The sequence below is a fragment of the Cylas formicarius genome, unplaced genomic scaffold (assembly GCF_029955315.1).
Source record: "Cylas formicarius isolate icCylForm1 unplaced genomic scaffold, icCylForm1.1 PGA_scaffold_6__28_contigs__length_40554024, whole genome shotgun sequence".
Taxonomy (NCBI): domain Eukaryota; kingdom Metazoa; phylum Arthropoda; class Insecta; order Coleoptera; family Brentidae; genus Cylas; species Cylas formicarius.
This window is the reverse complement of record NW_026844347.1, coordinates 17,106,820-17,126,467: the sequence shown is the minus strand read 5'-3', so window position 1 is coordinate 17,126,467 and position 19,648 is coordinate 17,106,820. Positions and strand designations below refer to the sequence as shown.

General features: G+C 38.0%; 1 protein-coding gene across 1 annotated transcript; it reads left to right on the top strand.

Annotated features, from left to right (window-relative positions):
• The first annotated feature begins 16,507 nt into the window (after window positions 1-16,507).
• LOC132703160 (uncharacterized) lies at window positions 16,508-17,053 on the top strand. The gene has a single exon (XM_060672288.1). It carries the CDS (start codon window positions 16,508-16,510, stop codon window positions 17,051-17,053), a length of 546 nt encoding a protein of 181 aa, XP_060528271.1.
• The last annotated feature ends 2,595 nt before the right edge of the window (window positions 17,054-19,648 follow it).

Genomic DNA, 19,648 nt, shown 5'->3' with positions numbered 1-19,648 from the left:
CCACTTTATCGCCCTGGTCTAAATTAGCGCACTGATTCTGTATTATTTCCGATATCGCAGCTTTTACCCAAACAAGAGGATTTTCATTTAAAGGTACCGGGTTCAAATGAAATTCCGTAGAACGACCAACAACGCCGAACCTACACACATTCCGCACAGACTCCCTTACGATAGTGTATTTAGCCATTATTTATTAATTATTTTCAATTGTTTTTATTTAAAAACAAAGAAATACAGAGGTTGAATACGTCTCCTTCCCTCTATTACCACTTATGTTAAAAGAAAAAAAAAATGACACTAATTATTCTTTTAAAATTCGATTAGCGGATTGTTTGTTAAGACATACAGACTTGTTAGGACTTGTGACCGACTTGCTTCGACCCCTTTTTATCCCTGGAATATAAAAAGCCTCACTGTTTCTCTTTCTACTTTAGTTTTCTTGAAATCTAATATGGTCACACACGTATCTCATTCAAAAAAAAATTCAATAAATATTCACTTGAGGAAAATTAAAAAAATTGAAGGATCAAATTAAGGTGTACGAAGAAAAGAAAAAATTGGTAAAACTCCTTGAACGTCTGCGGATTTAAATGTAAGTACCCGAATTTAAAAAAAAAATAAAAACAAATTCACCTACCTTTATTTCGAGGAAGCACAAAAATCTATGACAAACTCACCACAAACCTTGGTAACAAGCAAAAGAATAATAATAATTGTAATAATACGAAAAATATCAGTATGTATCACGTATGAAAACAAAGTTGATATTAAACCGTTGATCACGTTTGGTTTCCTTTAAATACCAAAAAGACTCCTAAAAATACAGGACCGAACTTGAATTGGCTTAGTACTGCAATTTCCATATTCGGTGATAATATCTAGTTATTTATAAAAAAAAAGATTCATTCCTATTTCAGCTTTTGTAAGTCTGCACTGATCAAGAGAAAAAAAAATGGGGTAGAAGAAAAAAATAAATAAATAAATCAGCCTAATGAGTGCGTAATTAGTAACCTAAATTACACTAAAATGTGTTTTTTTTTCGAGGAGGATCAAATTCATAAAATACGTCCCTGCATGATAAATTTTCTCACACTTTTCGTATTCTTTCGCGGGTGGCTCTCGATATACCTACCCCCAAGACCACCCCATTGAATAAAATAAACTCATAAAACTTGCAAGGTTTGTTTTATTTTCTTTGTATACTAAAACACACCGCCGCTTCGTGGGTGTCTCTCGATATACCTACCCCCGAGACCATAAACACTGCAAGTTCTGTTTTCTCACATCCAGGAGAGTTGCAGAGACTTTTAGTAAACACTTACAAATCAATAATTTATCATGAGAATTCTCAGGCATATGAAGAATTTGGCGAAGTTATTTCAGAAACTGAAAAAATTCTAATGAGCAGTTTTAAGCGTATTGTCATAAGAGGTAAAAGGGGAAGGGGAGTGCCAATATTAATTAGCAAGGATGTACAAGAACACTTAAACATAGTTTTAAGGTGTAGATTTAAGATTCTGAAAATGTCCAATATTTACTTATTCGCAAATCCTAAGTCATCTGAGCCAATTGTGGGTTATAAAGCATTAAGAAAACACGCTTCACTCTGTGGAGCTAAAAACCCGGATGCTCTAACCTGTACCCGACTTCGAAAACATTTGGCAACTTTAACTCAATTATTTAACATGTCTGAAAACGACATGGAGCAACTGGCCTCATTTATGGGTCACACTTTGGGTATACATCGACAGTCGTATCGCCTACCCGACGATATTTATCAAACTTCTAGAATTTCCAAATTACTTATACTTATGGAAAATGGTGAAGCTGGTCATTTTAAAGGCAAATCGCTAGATGAGATTGAGATAAATTTGGAAGAAAATTTAATGGATATGTCTGATAAACCAAAATCAAAAGAAAATGAGCATGGAAACAAAAATTGGGAGGCTACTGAAAAACAAAATGACGAGACACATCTAGACACGTCAAATGCACAGGATCTACTTGGAAATTCTGAAAAAAGTAAGCTGGATTCGGACAGTATTCAAAAACCAAAAATTCGAAAGCTAGTTCCATGGACAACAGAGCAGAAAAATTTAGTTATGAATTTTTTTAAAGGTCACATTAAAATGAAATGTCCTCCTAAAAAAGGTGAATGTCTAAATCTTATTTTTAGAAATCCTAAAATTCTGCACAATAAAAACTGGTTAAAAATAAAGGTTTTCATTCAGAATCAATATACAAAAAAGTAATCTATAAACCCACTAATTTAGAGGAATTTTTCATTTCAACAGTACTTATGTTATATATATACAGTGTGTCCAAGATAAGGATGCACAGCATGGGGATCTCGGAAACTATAAGAGATACAGTGTCGGTTAAATTAGACAAAAGTTGCGCATTTTGATACCGAACAAGATCCCGTTTTACAAATTTGAAAATTCCAAGCCGTTCCGGAAATATCCGAGAAAAACCGAAATATTGCGATTTCGTTTTTATTATTTTTTAAAGCTATTTGAAAAGATATGAAAAAACGGAAAACACTTTTCCATTGGCACTTTTTAATCTCTCCAAATTGACGTTAACAAATTTTTATTACAGCGTTTCGATTCCATGGAACCAACATCAACTTTGATTTTCCTTATGGGACGGAAAAAAAGTACACACAGTATTAGGTTGTGCTTTTTATTGCGAATTCAACGATGTACGATACAATACGGTTACTTATGTTTTTATCCAGAAAAATGGCTTTTTAATACATTTCTAGTATTTTATTGTAGTAGGCCATGAGATCCGAACGATGAAAGGCAAAAGAAAATGGTTGACAAGTTCGAGTTAATGTGTTTATTTATTTACTAACTCTAACTGTTCATTTAACATAACAACTAAATCCAACAAGTTAATGAAAAACAAATTCTATAACAAATGTTCGAATAAATGACCTCCATTTTATAGGCATAAGTACGCCCGTCTCACGGTAGACTCCAAAACACGACTTAACATTTCAGGAGTCATTTTATTAAACGCTGCTCGTACTGATTGACGTAATTGTTCCTCGTTGTCAAAACATTCTTTGAATACCTCATTTTTTATGTAGCCCCATAAGAAAAAGTCCAAGGGAGTTAAGTCCGGGGACCTTGGAGGCCAAGGTGTTTCACTGTAAGTCCCAATGTATTTTCCATCAAACCGTTCAGTTAAATATTGGCGAACTTCTCTGGAGTTATGGGCTGGGGCACCATCTTGTTGGAACCAGCAGCCTTGCACAGCGCCTAGCGGTAAATCATCTAAGGCATCTTCTAAATCGTGCCTCAAGATGTCAAGGTATCGCTCGGAAGTTAAGGAATTATTATAGAAAATAGGGCCTATAATCTTGCTACCAAAAATCCCACACCAAATATTAAACCCAAAGCGAACTTGATGTCTGGATAGTCTATTAACACGTGGATTTTGTTGCGACCAATAGTGTGTATTGCGCCTGTTATAAATACCGTTATTGGTCACCATACTTTCATCAGACCAAATCACTTTATATGGAAAATTAAAACTCTCATCACACATCCTGGTATACCACTCACAAAAATGTCTACGTCGTTCGTCGTCACCCGGTTTTAATCCTTGACATATTCTGAATTTGTAAGGCTTAAATTCATTTTTCCTTAAAATAAACTGAGCTGTAGATTTAGCTACCCCATTCTGGTCTTCAATTTCTCTGGTAGAAGTTTGTGGATTTTCGATAACAGATTGTAGAACAATGTATTGGTTTTCTTCATTGGAAGGTTTTTGTCGGGATAATGCAGGCTTCTTAAATGATCCATATTCTTTCAGATTAAATAACAAACGCCGAAAAATACTCTTGTCAGGTTGTCTCCGCTCTGGGTATTTGTTAGAATACATACGCTCGGCTTCCACACAATTTCTTTGGCATCAGATGTAGCAAGACAGCATATCACATTTTTCTTCGTTTGTAAAATTACCTCCCTCCATTGTAGAACAAAATAAATTAGAAAAAGACAACAACAATAAAAATACAAAAACAATAACTAATGAATAAACTTATGATCGACTGATAACAAAGACAAATAACATTAATGTGTCATTGAAATTGACTGGATGTCATTTTGTCATGGCCTACTCCATTTAAATGCTGAAATGTATTAAAAATCCATTTTTCTGGATAAAAACATAAGTAACCATATTGTATCGTACATCGTTGAATTCGCAATGAAAAGCACAACCTAATACTGTGTGTACTTTTTTTCCGTCCCATAAGAAAAATCAAAGTTGATGGTGGTTCCATGGAATCGAAACGCTGTAATGAAAATTTGTTAACGTCAATTTGGAGAGATTAAAAAGTGCAAATGGAAAAGTGTTTTCCGTTTTTTCATATTTTTTCAAATAGCTTTAAAAAATAATAAAAACGAAATCGCAATATTTCGGTTTTTCTCGGATATTTCCGGAACGGCTTGGAATTTTCAAATTTGTAAAACGGGATCTTGTTCGGTATCAAAATGCGCAACTTTTGTCTAATTTAACCGACACTGTATCTCTTATAGTTTCCGAGATCCTCATGCTGTGCATCCTTATCTTGGACACACTGTATGTATATATATATATATATATATATATATATATATATATATATATATATATATATATATATATATATATATATATATATATATATATATATATATATATATATATATATATATATATGATGACACTATATTCCGGGTTTTTTTTTATAACCCTCCTTTGTCTTAGTTTTTCATAACTCTTGGTGGCTGTAACGGTCTCCTTCCCGTAAAGGTGTATGATATTCTCACGTATTGATTCACGGATGGAAAAATGTGATGACACTATATTCTATATACAGTGTTCGAAGTGTTTTCAGAGCGCGAGCATTGAAGATGCCAAGTGAGATTTTGGCGAAACGTCTGCAGGATTCCAGTCGGATGCAGGATTTGCAGGATTCCAGTCGGAGTTCAACGAGCTAACGGATATATATATATATATATATATATGTTGAGCCCGGGTGTGGGCTCAACAACGTTTTCCCTGTATATTCTCACCATTTGATTTCATTGGCTGTTGCCATCGTCCCACCCAAATATTTCGGGGGCTCATCAGCTACGCGTATATTAATAGGAAAACGTTGAAATAGTTCAAAGCATGTACATATAGAGGGCGCCTTATGTAATATATATTTTTCAGATCTTACTAAGCCCGCACTAAATATACTTAGTAGATATTATTTGCATCTTCTTTAGCCCTTCTAAATATACAAAATACATAATATTCGCATCTTGTTTAGCCTTTTTGCCGGTAATATACAGTATACAGTATACGCTTTTTGAATGTTTTAAAGCCCCTCCTAAAACATACTCAGTGCATAGTATTCGCACCTTGTTTAGCCTATTAATTTTAATACAATCTGCCTAATTATCTACTTCGTTAATATAAATGTCGTAGACATAATGCAAATTTAGACTTTTTCTGCCTAGGCATTTTACAAAAAGCCGTCAAAACTAAAATATACTGAGTACATAGTATTCGCACTTTGTGATTAATTTTAATAAATTCCTCCTATTCGCTGACTTCCTTAATAAACCAAAATAACTCCATGTCCTACTTAAGTGCTCTAACGGGTGATAAAAGATGAAATTAGAGGAGTAATGTAATAAACAAAACAAACATCTCGAAAAAACTTTATTTCTAAAATACCAAAATCATTAGTATTGCGCTTTCACTTCAAATCAAATATGAAATATTCTTCCTAAAATTTCGTATACCTAAAAAACTAAACTTTAAATTGTTGTAAAAAGTTGTTATTTAAGTAATAAATGGAAATTCCTAACAAACCATTTGAATTAGTTTGTCGTTTTTTTTTAAGTTGACAGTCATCCAGTGACTGCCTATTTGTAGCAATTGTATACGTATGACTTAATTTGTATCCACTTTTTATTTTCAAATTGCTTAGATTGTTTCTTCATAAATTCTTGCACTTCATGTTTTCTGGGCGCTTTCTTAGACTTAATATGTTCTTCGAAAGCAGTCCTTATCAGCTCTTTTTGTTTTTGGGTAAATCCAACATTCTTTTCTATACACTTCGCATTTCTTTTCTTGCTTGTTTTATCTTGAGAAACAGAAACAGAAAAAACAAAAAAATTATCGATAGTTCGCACATCATAAAAGAAATAGTACCTAGTCTAAGAGCCAGTGACATTTTTCATTTCATTGATGATTTAGTTAAGGTTTTTTAAAGAATGTTTTTCGCTTCGCTACCTCACTGGCTGACTAGGTATCGCGTACGTGCAGCATAATGATTAGGGAAATATTTCTTGGGGAAAATTCATTTTGCAAGTTAAATAATAACACATGATTTTCAGAAAAAAAATTAATTATTTTAATTAATTTAATTAATCATAATTTAATTAATAGTAATTTAATTAATAATAATGTTAATACTGTTTCGACAAGACTGTGTCTTTATCAAATACCTGTGTAAAACCATGGTGTTTTCGAAACAGTTGTCATACAATTATGTTTTTATTTAACCTGATTACTTACCAATTTCTTTTATTTTTGCCGGCACTGGTTTCTTCTTGATCGACACGTTGGTGTAGTTACTTAATACTAAATGTGAATATTGTACTTGTTAGTTGGGTAATATCAACAGAAGAACTATACAACTATATAAAAACGACTATGTACTATGTACATGGATAATACGAATGACATTGTTACTAATTTCTATAAAAAATATGAATGTAATTTTAATTTTCGAATACCCCAGACGTAATGGATAATGAAAATATTCCATGATATGTTCGTTGCTACACAATAACGTACCATTTTTTCCAGAGACTGTATCAAAATTTGTTCCACTTTCTTCATATGTGTCTTCTCTTTCGAGTGTTTGAGTAGGTTCAGCTTAAAGTAATATAATTATTATTGTTTATAAGTATCATTATAACATTACCTATGTCGGAATCTGAAACTTCTGATATCTCTATTTCTTCTAACGATTTTCCTTCATATTTGTGACCTTTTCCACTATTAATGGCTAATAGTAATTTCGAAACTTTTACAGTTTGGTATATATCTTGTACTAGTCGTTATACAATTTTGTTATATATACAAATGACACTGTTGAGCACGAGTACGGGCTGGCTGACGTTTCGTCAAAATTGCTGCTGGCTTCTTCAGAGTGCTGTCTGAAATTGATTTGGTGATGGCCCTACATGCCCTTTAAATACCTACTGGGAAGGGGCGAGTGGTATGAGGAGGTACGATCCCCAAATCCCCAATGGAAGGCAGCTAGAAATCTATGGCGCGGTTTATATTATTAGGTCGAAAAATATCAACCAGACTAATGGAAAACCAGAGATCAGTCAAACACCAACACCGACAAATAACTAAATCAACTATTGAGCTATTATCTTGATTCGGATTTAAAGGCCGTCGTCGGTTGGAATTAGTTCCTAACGTTTCGCTAGCACGAGTGGCGAGCTTCTTCAGAGGTCCTTCCATCTCCGATGTTGGACGTAGACTGATGATTTCTCCTGCGCACGTTGTATTTATGCCGATTGGTGGTGGGCGGGGCTTGTTCCGCTTCGGTTGGTCTCGGGATATCGATTGGTACTGCTCGGGCGTTCCTAAGGATCGGGTTCCAGATTTGGTTGAGTCTAAGGGTCTCCTCCTTTCTGTTGAAATTGTGTGGGTGTTTTTGTATCTCAATGGCTTCCCTGACTAGTCTGTTGTGATAGCCGTTGACCGATGCTAGTAACTTACAGCTCTCAAAGTGTATCCTGTGTTCCCCGTTGCCCAGTGCGTGTTCAGCTACTGCAGACTTCTCTGTCTGTCCTGCAGCTTGCTTTATGCTCCTTAAGTCTCGTTCCCATTAATCTCTTGGTAGTTCCGATGTAGACCTTTCCGCATGAACACGGAATGCGGTAGACTCCTGCAGCTGAAAGTGAGTCCCTCGTGTCCTTCGCTGACCTGATGGTCTGCTGGATTTTCTTTGTAGGCAATCTTTAATCAATCTTTGTTTTCTCGTAACAAATTATTTTTAGCATCGTTAGCTTCTTCCTTCACATATGTATGAAATTTAATAACATCGCTTGTCAAAGGCAAGAAAGTAGGTTTCTCATGCCTCTTTTCAATTAAATTTTTTAAAGCTAAACTTGAAATTTCAGAGTTCCAGTGTTTTTGTATTAAATTTCTGAGCCATTTTATCTCCTTCAAAGTGCTTTCTTGATTGTCATAAGATAACAAATTGCTTTCCTTTATAACTAACTTTGTCGCTATGTCACACACTTGTTTCAAAGATGTTCCCATATGAAGGGCTAAACTACCCGCTTTAAATGTTCGAGTTTCGGAATCATAGCCGCTGATTATCCTGGTAGCCGTCACAAAATGGTCAAAGATTTCTGGCTTCATTGCATCAAAAAATGTATTTGTTCCTGTTGCCGATCTAATAATTAAAATCAAACGCCCCAACTCTCTCATCTTGTTGGAGATAACATTTTTTATTTGAATCCGCTTGTGTTTGCGAAGTAAACTTTCAGCGTAAAAACATATAAGAGGATCTTCTATGGCAGTTCTAGAGATTTCATCATTTCTCATAAATGGAAATACCTCTCTTTTTAATCTTAACGATTCATAAACTTCACCATCACCTTTGGTACAAATGGCAAACATCTGGGCCTGTGATAAATGTTGTTCTCTACTTAATTTTGAAACATTTTTTCTCATTGCACATTTTTTTCTGTGTCGTCTCAGAAAATTTCTGCTAAAATATCCCAAATAACTCTGACAAAAAACGTATCTCTCTTTTAAATCCTCAGAATTATCTTCTATGTCATTATTGTATTGCGCTTTTGGTCTTCTGACGGGACGAACGATATTCGTCTTTGTGTTTGAGACAAAATTTCCCTGCCGGCGTATAGCATATAGCTGTTTTCTCTTCGAACTCTTTAAATTTATTGAGGATAGTTCTTTTACGTCTCCTTCTTTTCTGTGTCTTCTTAAAATGTGTCGAGAAAAATGCGTTACATCTCTGAAGCAATATGGGCATGTATTTTTTTTGTCCCCGGCCTACTGTTTGTATAGTTTTCTATTTTTGACTCCGTCGCTACAAATTTACCGAAATTGACAATAGTTCGATCTGTATTGCTATTTGGTTTATATGAACTCGTGGAAGTGGATGGTAAATCTGAACCATTTAATTGGACATTATCTTTCTCTCTTGGAGTCTTCAAAAATGTACTTTTAATGAAATTATCATCATCTTCTGTATCTGTTGTATCAGGAATATATTCTGACTCTGAGCTTTCATATGATTCCTCTGACATGTCTGTCAATGATGACTCGCTGTTATAGTAATCTTTCTGATTGTTAGACCCTTTTGATTCCTTAATCCCTTTTTGTGCTTTCCTTTTAATTATATTACCCATATTTTCTCCTTGTCCGTCTTTTTTTTTAATTTCCTTTTTTTCTGTAAATTGTTGCACCTGCCCTTGCAAATTTTTGTTACGTACTATTTCAGAATATTTCTCTTCGTGATCTCTTAATTTTGCTTTTTCATAATTCCTTTTAATTTTTACTTGTTCCATATCATCTGCAAAAGTTTTTACAGCATTGTCATTAAATTGGGCTAAACTTTTCGAGGCAACTAGTAAATCTGAGGCAACACCGGCGTCATATTCTGGCGTCTTTAATTCAATTAATAAACTTTCTGTTGGGGTGTTCTTTGATGCTGTTGCTACTAAGGAATTAGATACAGGTTTCTTGTCCACTTCATATATAACATCCGTGTTTTCAGTTCGATGGCTATTTTCGTTTCCTGTGTTTTTTTCTCTAAATTCTTTCTCTGTCTGTTTCTCAGTCTTTTCTTTTCCTGTTTCCTCATGGTTCTTTTCCTGTGCATTACTCCTCCCATCAATACTTCGACATTGATAACCAGTGCCGTCCAAATGTCCACTGTGTGATACGGTAACCATATGCTTCTCCAGTTCCAGTTTTTCGTCACGTAGTGTATTATTTGTTAACCATTTTTGAGATTTTTCAACTCCCAATAACCTTCTTTCTTTTTCCTGTATGTGCATGCGTTCGTACGATGTTGTACCCTTTGTAGTTTCATATTTTGGAAGATCTAATAACTTTTTATCGGTTGTCATGACCATGCCCAAAATCACTTTTGTTCTCCAGTTGTTCATCTGAAATATTTTACTTGTCTAACGAAAATCAGATACGACACGAATATCGCAATATTTCGAAAAAAAAAAACACGTAAAAAATTAAAACCAGATGGTTTCAGAATTTGTTATAACAAAATAACTAAAATCTGACATACAGCGATCAATATCTAGATGCTCCTGCAAATTTAGCTCAAAACTATGTACCACACCTAGAAATTTTAGAATATAATTTTGTAAACCTCTAATAACCTGTTAACATCACATGCTTCTTACATTTCTTAATATCAAATACTCTAGCCCAAATATTCCGTATCAAATGACAAAGCTACTGTATATTATGTATAATTCCCTGCCAAAAATTTTACGGTTTATAAGGGTGTATGGAAATTTTTCCAATACGGAATCATTTCCCCAATGTAAAAAACGCTAAAACTATTAAAATTATGTTGTTTTATATTCTTGTTTTTTTTAAATTCTAAATTACTTTCCCTAATTAGATTTGGAATAAAAATTTTCAGTGCAAATTTTATATTTTTATGACCAACCTTGTATACCATTTAACTTAAACCCACCTAAAATGGCTATAATATAATAATATGGAATTAAAAATTTCCTTCATTTTTCCGAAAAGCTATTTTTTTTTGCATGAACAATTTTTAATAGATTTTTTTTATGAAGCAAATAATTTTAAATGTTCCGATGACCTGGTTATTACAGTTTTAAATTTGTGGTAGTGAGCAATTTAGTATTTTGCTTTTCATTTATTTAGTAGACTTCAAAATTGATTTAAGACATATAGAAAGTACATGTTGAATTTTACTATTCACTTCTCTTGCCATATTTCATAAAATACAAAATATCTTAACTTACTTAAATATCTTAATAACCATATTATATTTTATTTGAAAAATCCGGTACCAAAATAAAGAACAGGGTGTTGCTTTTAAATAATGCTAGTTATCAACATTTGAACTTCTTCATTCACTTCTACTAACTTCTTCACTTAATGGACATGCTACGCAAGTTAATAAATTTTCGCTTTCATTTAAAAATTTATTGAAGCCTTTATTCATCCCCTAATTCCAAAACGTGACTTTTCGAAATTGTTTATAATTTTCACATTATTGCCTGTTAAGGGTTGAATAACATTTTTCGGTAACTTCATAATTTTTTTGTTTTGAGTTAACCTTTTATTTTCGCGCTGTGTATACAACACCCCCACCATACCCAACCTTGGTTAAGCCGCGCGAAAAGACAGACTTGCGTGAGCGTCCGTAGTGCGAACCACGAAAAAACAAGCTCTCTTTTGTGACCGGTTCGCGAGAACCCCGCGCTGTGTTGTGGTCCTTACCACCCCCAACCCTCCAGAAAATACCCCTAAGAAGACCCGGCCGGGCAGACGACGACGCGGGAAACCATCAAGGTGGGTGATTAACCGTTTCGGGTGTTGTATGTCCTACCGTTTTCTTGCCGCTCTTTCTCGTTTAAATTTTGAGGGTGATTTACAACCACCTTCCCCCAACCCTTTACATATTGGTCCTTCTCCCCAAATCAGAATCAGTCTTTTGGATTTTTATAGTCATTCACAAACTTTAGTAATTTTAAATACATGTTCGCTATCGTGAACAGGTTAGCAAAAAACGTGTAAAGTTCGGAGCGCAAAAAAGCGGTTTCATAAAAAGTGTTTACCGTCGTTTCGAATTGCGGCCGTCTTTTTATTTGATTCGTTCTAAGCATATTTTCTGCGTGCTCAAATTCTTCTTCCTTTTAATTTACGTGGGTACTCTGTTTCGAGACTTAGGTGTGCATTTGTTTACAAAGCGATTTACAGTGTCGGAAATGGATAAATTTGTTGCTAAGCGGGATTTAACACTTAGACGCTTTAACGATATATTGTCAGCGGGTCAGAAAGCTCGCGTTGAACCCAATGATGATGAAATTTTATGCAAATTCCAGTGCATGGTGGAGGATTTGCCGAGTTTAGTTAGCACTTTTGAGTCCTTGCAATTGGAAGTAATCTCCTTAGCGAATGATTCGGAAAGAGATCGACAGTTTGCGGTTCAAGATCACTTTGATCAGTTGCATTATTCAATTCGATCTATTGCCAAGCGATTATTTGAGAAAGTGGAACCTAAGGCAGGCTCTCCGGTACCATCTGTAGTTGGTCGAGAGTCGCAAAGAAATAGTAATCTCCGACTCCACCGTATTATCATTCCGAAATTTGATGGCGAATTGAAAAATTGGCCTACATTTTTTGATATGTTTAACACGTTGATCCATAATAATTCTTCCCTTTCAAACATTGAAAAATTTCAATTTTTAGTGTCTTATTTGGAAAAGGATGCTCTCAGTGTCGTGAAGAATTTGCCAATTAAGGATGCCAATTATAGTATAGCTTACAATGCCCTCGTGAAGCGTTATCAAAACGATCGATTGTTGTTAACCGATTATTGGCTGTCGATCTTTCGGGCTCCGACTATGAAGAGTGACTCGGTTGTTGAACTGAGGAGATTGCTTTCAACATTTTCAGAGAATCTTGCAGCTATCGATAAATTCGATATCGACTTGTGGGATTTTACAAAATTCAATTTGCTTTTAGAGAAACTCGACTCGACTCTCAAGACGAGGTTCGAACTCAAATTTTGTGATAAAGATATCCCAACTTTTCAAGATTTATGTGATTTTTTGGAACAGAATTGTAAAGCTTTAGAAAACTCTTTAGTTACCTCAAAAGGTATTACCCCTACCAAGAGGCTTGAGGTTTCGAAGCGAGTTTCAACCGATACACGTAGACCCACATCTATGATAGCGACGTCTACCCCTCCGAGTGCTGATGTGAGTTGCACCAGTAAGTGTTTATACTGCCCTATGGACTACCATCCTCTGACAAAGTGTGATTCCTTCCTATCTCTTGAGCCCCCTCAAAGGCATGTTTTCATCAAGCAACATCGTTTGTGCTTTAATTGCTTCGCACGATCCCATGGTGTTGGAAGATGCCCCTCCAAGATTAATTGTCGTGTATGTGGCAAGCGCCACCATACTTTAGTGCATTTTGGAAATGCTACTACCCCTTCCCCGTCGAATGAAGCTCCCCCTGCTTCCGGCAATCAGGAAGGTATTATCCCTAGTCCGGTGACCATGATGACCAATCTCTCCTCTCAAAAGGTCGTGCTCTTTGCCACTTGTTTGGTGTCCGTTTCGGATAAATCTGGCAGACTTGTTACTTGTCGTGCACTGTTGGATTCAGCTAGTCAAGCCAGTTTTGTGACAGATTCCTTTGCGAAGAAATTATAGCTTCCAAGGTCTCTCTCTCCGACACCAATTCAAGCCCTCAACCAAATGTCGACGTCTGCGTTAGGGAAGGTTGCCCTGAGCGTGACCCCTTCCCAAAGAAAATCCCCTGCTCTCCATATAGAGGCTTTAGTTATTCCATCTATTTGTGATAAGGTACCCTACCAGGTGATTGATAAGCAGAATCTAAAACATCTCAGGTCCCTACCCTTGGCTGATCCCCACTTCTGTGAACCCAACGAAATAGACGTGCTTTTAGGAGCAGAAGTTTACGGAGATATTTGTTTGCCTGCATTTAGAAAAGGACAGAACGGTGGCCCATGCGCTTTTCGGACCATCTTCGGATGGGTTGTCCTAGGAAAAGTGAATTCTTTAGAACCATCTTCTCCCTTTAGTTTTTATACCACTGTGAGTACTGCTGTTGATGTTTCTTTGAAGAGATTTTGGGAACTCGAGTCCGTCCCTTCAGACCTTTATGTCTCCTGAAGACAAATTGTGTGAGGAGATCTTTCTCTCTACCCATTCCCGTGCCCCTTCAGGTAGATACGTCGTATCCTTACCCTTTAAGGATAAACACCCTTCACTTGGTGAATCTTACCCTCAAGCCCTTAGGCGATTCCAGTTGTTAGAGGCGCGTTTGGCCATGAACCCAACTTTGCGATTAGCCTACAACGAGTTCTTGAGAGATTATTGGGAACAAGGTCACATGGCACTCGTTAGCGACCTGCCGCCCTCTTCCCAAGGTTACTACATTCCTCATCACGCCGTCTGGAAGTCACATAGCGAACCCCTTAAATTGCGTGTTGTGTTTGATGCTTCAGCCAAAACTTCCAACGGACGGTCCCTGAACGATCTTCTATTTACGGGTCCCAAGCTCCAACCCGACATTGGAGCCATTTTGCTCATCTTTCGACTGTACTGTGTGGTTTTCACCACCGATATTCGTCAGATGTATCGTCAAATCCTAGTGAGTGACGCCGACCACCTCTTCCAGCGGATTCTGTGGCGTTTTGATCCCCGCGAAGCAGTGCGAGAGTACGTCTTGTCAACGGTGGTCTATGGAATAAGTTGTAGCCCATACTTGGCTATTCGCGTGTTGCGTCAGCTTGCTAGGGACGAAGGAGCGCGTTACCCGTTAGCAGCCCGTCTCCTAGATTGCCAAACCTACATCGACGACATTATCGGAGGAACAGACTCGTTGGAGGAAGCCCGTGAGTTGAGGGATCAATTAGTATCGCTGCTAAAATTGGGTGGTTTCGAGTTGCGCAAATGGGAGAGCAACTCCGCCGAGTTATTGAGTTCACTCCCCGCTTCACATCATCAACCCGTTTCCCTATGCGGAGACAACAATCCCAGTTTAAAGGTGTTGGGATTGCAGTGGTGTCCCTTACGGGATGTGTTCTCCTACCGCATCCAAGTAGCGGATAGGACGTGCACAAAAAGGAATATTTTGTCGCAAGTAGCCCAAATATACGATCCCCTAGGTTTTTTATCCCCGGTCGTGTTGACTGCCAAAATTCTCCTACAGCGGCTTTGCTCCCAGGGCGTCGATTGGGATGCACCTCCCCCCCGCGACATATTCGAAGATTGGAGTTCGTTTTCGTCTCAGCTGGACAGTCTTTCTGGGCTGACAATCCCTCGTCGGATACTGCTTAGCAATGGCGTCCAGGTGGAGACGCACGGATTTTGTGACGCTTTGGAGCGCGGATACGGTGCAGCCGTGTATCTGCGAAGCGTCAGAGAGGGCCATATCTCTGTCAACCTTCTGTGTGCAAAGAATCGGGTAGCGCCTTTGAAGCGAGTGTCGATCCCCAGTCTGGAGTAGTGCTCAGCGTTACTGCTCGCCCAACTCGTAGATTTCGTCCGATCCACTATAGCCTCTGAGTTGACTATCACGAGAGTATTCGCCTGGAGTGACTCCAAAATTGCGTTGTCTTGGATAAAGTCCTCCCCCCACAGATGGAAAACTTTTGTGGCCAATGGCGTGTCCCTCATTCAGGACATCATTTCCCCCAGTTCCTGGCATTACGTCGCCGGTTCATCCAACCCTGCTGACTGCGCATCCCGAGGGCTTTTCCCCGAGCAAATATTAATTCACCCCTCTTGGTTCTGTGGTCCCCCCTGGTTGCGTCTTCCGGTGGAAGAGTGGCCCACCTCCGACTTCACCCCCGGAGACGATCTGGAACTGGAACGTAAACCAGTGTTGACTTGTGTGTCCACCCCTTTAGTTGACGCGCTTGGAGAACTGTTAACCCGTTTCTCGTCGTTACGAAAAATTGAGAGGATCCTGGCTTATTGTTGTAGGTTTCTAAATAATTGTCGTACCCCCCGTTCCCAAGCGAGCGCTTGATAATTTGTCTTTTGCGGACACGTACCACGCCCGCACGTTGCTGACAGGATACGTCCAACGTGAGGTGTTCGCCGGTTTGCTGAAGTGTCTTCGAAACGGTAAACTGTGCCCCAAACCTTTACGCTCCCTAGCGCCCTTTATCGACGAGCACGGTCTCATTCGAGTAGGTGACAGACTCCGAGGTTCTGCGTTGTCTTTCGACGCAAAACATCCTCTTCTACTACCTCGAGACCATCGCTTTACCGAACTCGTGATCGAAAAGTTCCATAAGGAAAATTGCCACCCGGGCCCCCAATCGTTGTTGTACCAGATTTCACAACAATTCTGGATTTTGTCCGCCCGCAGAGCAATTCGTCACACCCTATCGCAGTGTTACCGATGCTTCCGTGTCCAACCTTCTTGTGTACAGCCATTCATGGCTGATTTACCCCCCGTTCGTGTATCGCAAGTCAAGCCATTCGTGCATACCGGTGTCGATTTCGCCGGTCCAATTTTCATTACCCTTGCGCGAAGGCGCGGCGCTAAGACTCAGAAGGCTTACATTTGCCTATTCGTTTGCATGGCTACCAAAGCCATCCATTTGGAATTGGCTTCTGAACTCAGCTCAGACGCATTCTTGACCGCTTTTCGGCGCTTTGTCGCTCGCCGCGGGCGTTGCACTGACATGTATAGTGATCAGGGTAGAAATTTTGTCGGTGCTAACCGGTTGTTGGTACAGTATTGCCAGCAGTCCGCCGACCAGTGTGAGGTGCGCTGGCACTTCAACCCACCCTCCAGTCCTCACTTTGGAGGTCTTTGGGAGGCCGGCGTCAAGTCGGTAAAGACCCATTTGTTTCGTGTGATAAGCTCTCAAATCCTGACTTTCGAGGAAATGTCGACAGTGTTAACTCAGGTGGAATCCATACTGAATTCCCGCCCATTATGTAGTTTGAGTTCCAACCCAAACGATTTGCATAGCCTTACTCCTGGGCATTTTCTGACCCTGGAGCCCCTATCTGCCCCTCCCGACGACCCTTTAGCTAATCTGAACACTAACAGACTCACTCGTTGGCAGCTCATGCAGCAGTTGCATCAGCACTTCTGGGACAGATGGCATCGGGAATACCTCCACCAGCTGCAGCAACGGCACAAGTGGAACACCACGACTAACCCCCCAAAAGTTGGTCAATTGGTTTTAATTAAAGACGAGAACCTCCCCCCGTTAAAGTGACTTCTGGGCCGCATCACGCGCTTGTACCCCAGTTCCGACAAGGAAATTCGCGTTGTGCAAGTGCACACGGCCAAGGGCACTTTCGATCGACCTTTGGTCAAATTATCTTTTGTCCCTAACTGTTAACCTGTTCAAGGGGCAACCGTGTATATAGTATAGGATAAGTTTATGGGAAAAATTGGGTATTTTTGGGAGGTCGGAATGTTAAGGGTTGAATAACATTTTTCGGTAACTTCATAATTTTTTTGTTTTGGGTTAACCTTTTATTTTCGCGCTGTGTATACAACACCCCCACCATACCCAACCTTGGTTAAGCCGCGCGAAAAGACAGACTTGCGTGAGCGTCCGTAGTGCGAACCACGAAAAAACAAGCTCTCTTTTGTGACCGGTTCGCGAGAACCCCGCGCTGTGTTGTGGTCCTTACCACCCCCAACCCTCCAGAAAATACCCCTAAGAAGACCCGGCCGGGCAGACGACGACGCGGGAAACCATCAAGGTGGGTGATTAACCGTTTCGGGTGTTGTATGTCCTACCGTTTTCTTGCCGCTCTTTCTCGTTTAAATTTTGAGGGTGATTTACAACCACCTTCCCCCAACCCTTTACATTGCCATTTAAAAATGTAGTATCGCATCACTGCTGCGAGAAAAAGTGCCAAGTGTTACTTTAAATTAGCCATAATTGAAACCTTTCTTCTTTCACAAAAAACAAACACTCAAAAATTGCACCAATAGTTGTAATTGGTGTAAGACCAAATTGTCTTATAACATTTAACATTTTATTGTTAGAGCCACTATAATAAATTATACTGTACCCCAAACAACGCCAGATATCGCTAAATACTTACTTACCTCGATAAAAAACGACCAGTTACAAACATAGCGAAATCATCACAGAAAATGCGCTACCACACGTAATTTTCAGACAATTATGTCTATAAATACAAATAGGGCTCTTCAGCGAATGTTTCATTTCTTTTACCCTGTATCTTGACTTGGGCTTTACAGAGATGCATATACGAAATCTAGGGTAGGGTTAAACAACGACCTATCAATATCTCAGGCTTCATAGAGGTGAATGTTACTTTTTTAAAAACCCCAATCGGATGGACCGTTTTTTTTTTAATTATCAGAATGTAAAGCTATGTCGTCAATATCAAGGCCACCAGCGAAGCAGCTAGAAAGGGTCAGATTTGCGAGGACGGTCAGGCAATAAACGATTTAGCGGTTCCGGAGAGCGCTTAGGATCGTTTTTGCTTGTAGACCCTCTTTCGTAGCGAATATGATACATGTATTTTTCTCATAGTTTAATTTTTTGATTAATTACTTGTTACATAGGGATGGTATCGTTTTATTATATTTGACATTAGTAATTATTTGTATTATATTTTATTGGTAACACTTCATATTAAACTAATAATACATAGAAGCTAGAATAAAAACTAAAATTGAGTAGAAGTAAAAAATTAATCTTAAAAAAAATCCTTCTTCCCATTCCAATCCAATATTAGCGTATATCTTCGGCAAAAATAATAGGTCTTTGATTTATAAAGAAAATTGTCATTACGTTTTTTACTCTTCATTCAGTCTGAATTTGTTTCAGTGTCCGATAAATTAGAGATATTTAGTGTTAGTCAGGGATCATTTTTGTCTCGCTTATTGCTTCATATTGATTTCACACATTTACAGGAACCAATACATTTCATAAATTTTCTTTTACAGGAACATTATGGTTCGTTACGCCTGAAATGTTTTGCCTAAATTAAAAAATCTTATTTAACAGAAAATTGAATGTCTTTGCCTTTTTTTACATCGACAGGCGTTTAGAACTGAGGTATCCTCTTGTAATAGTGCTTCGGTTATCAATACATGTGAAATTTTCCAACTCATCGTCAATTGTCTAGAGACAGTTACGTAATCGCTTTCTAAATAAATTTGAATTTCTTCTTGAGCGACGCTTATCCGTGTAAGATATTGAGTGACCACAAACGTGCATGGTTTCAACAATTTTTTTATATATATTTATATATTTTTTCCATTTGAACTCGCAAAGATGATCGCTTGACAAATATTAAGTATTTCCGTTTCTTTGCTGGCATTACATGTTTCGCTGGAGACAAGAAGACTAGTTAAAAAATATAAATTATTTGCTTTTTGTAATCCTTAATTTTTAAATTCTGCATTCTGTATGCCAATTATTTCCATTTTAATATTTTGGCAAATCTTCGTCATTCCTGGCGGACCAAAGGATAAATAGTTGGACGTTTCCGTTTTAGTATGATGCACTACTGCTTCAATGGCTTGCTCCTTTATGTTAAGTTCCAGGGTTTATTAAATAAAGCAAACAACTCAGACACTCTTTTAATCAACTCCACTAAACATTTTTCAAACTCTGTCCACAATCTTGAAAAACTTCATGAAGCATCAAATTCAGTCACATGTAGAAAAAAGTCTTTGTGGGCTTTCAGTCGTCCTGTGACAAGTAAATTGCTGTGAGTGTTTAAAGCAAACTAACTTTAACAGAGTTCAGCGATTACAGAACTATTGCCCAAGACTAACATAAGGTATCCGAACATCTTACACGATATTTGCACTCTGC

Bases quoted from the DNA above. Each gene is read 5' to 3' on its own strand.
- LOC132703160 (XM_060672288.1), top strand. From the start codon at position 16,508: ATGTATAGTGATCAGGGTAGAAATTTTGTCGGTGCTAACCGGTTGTTG.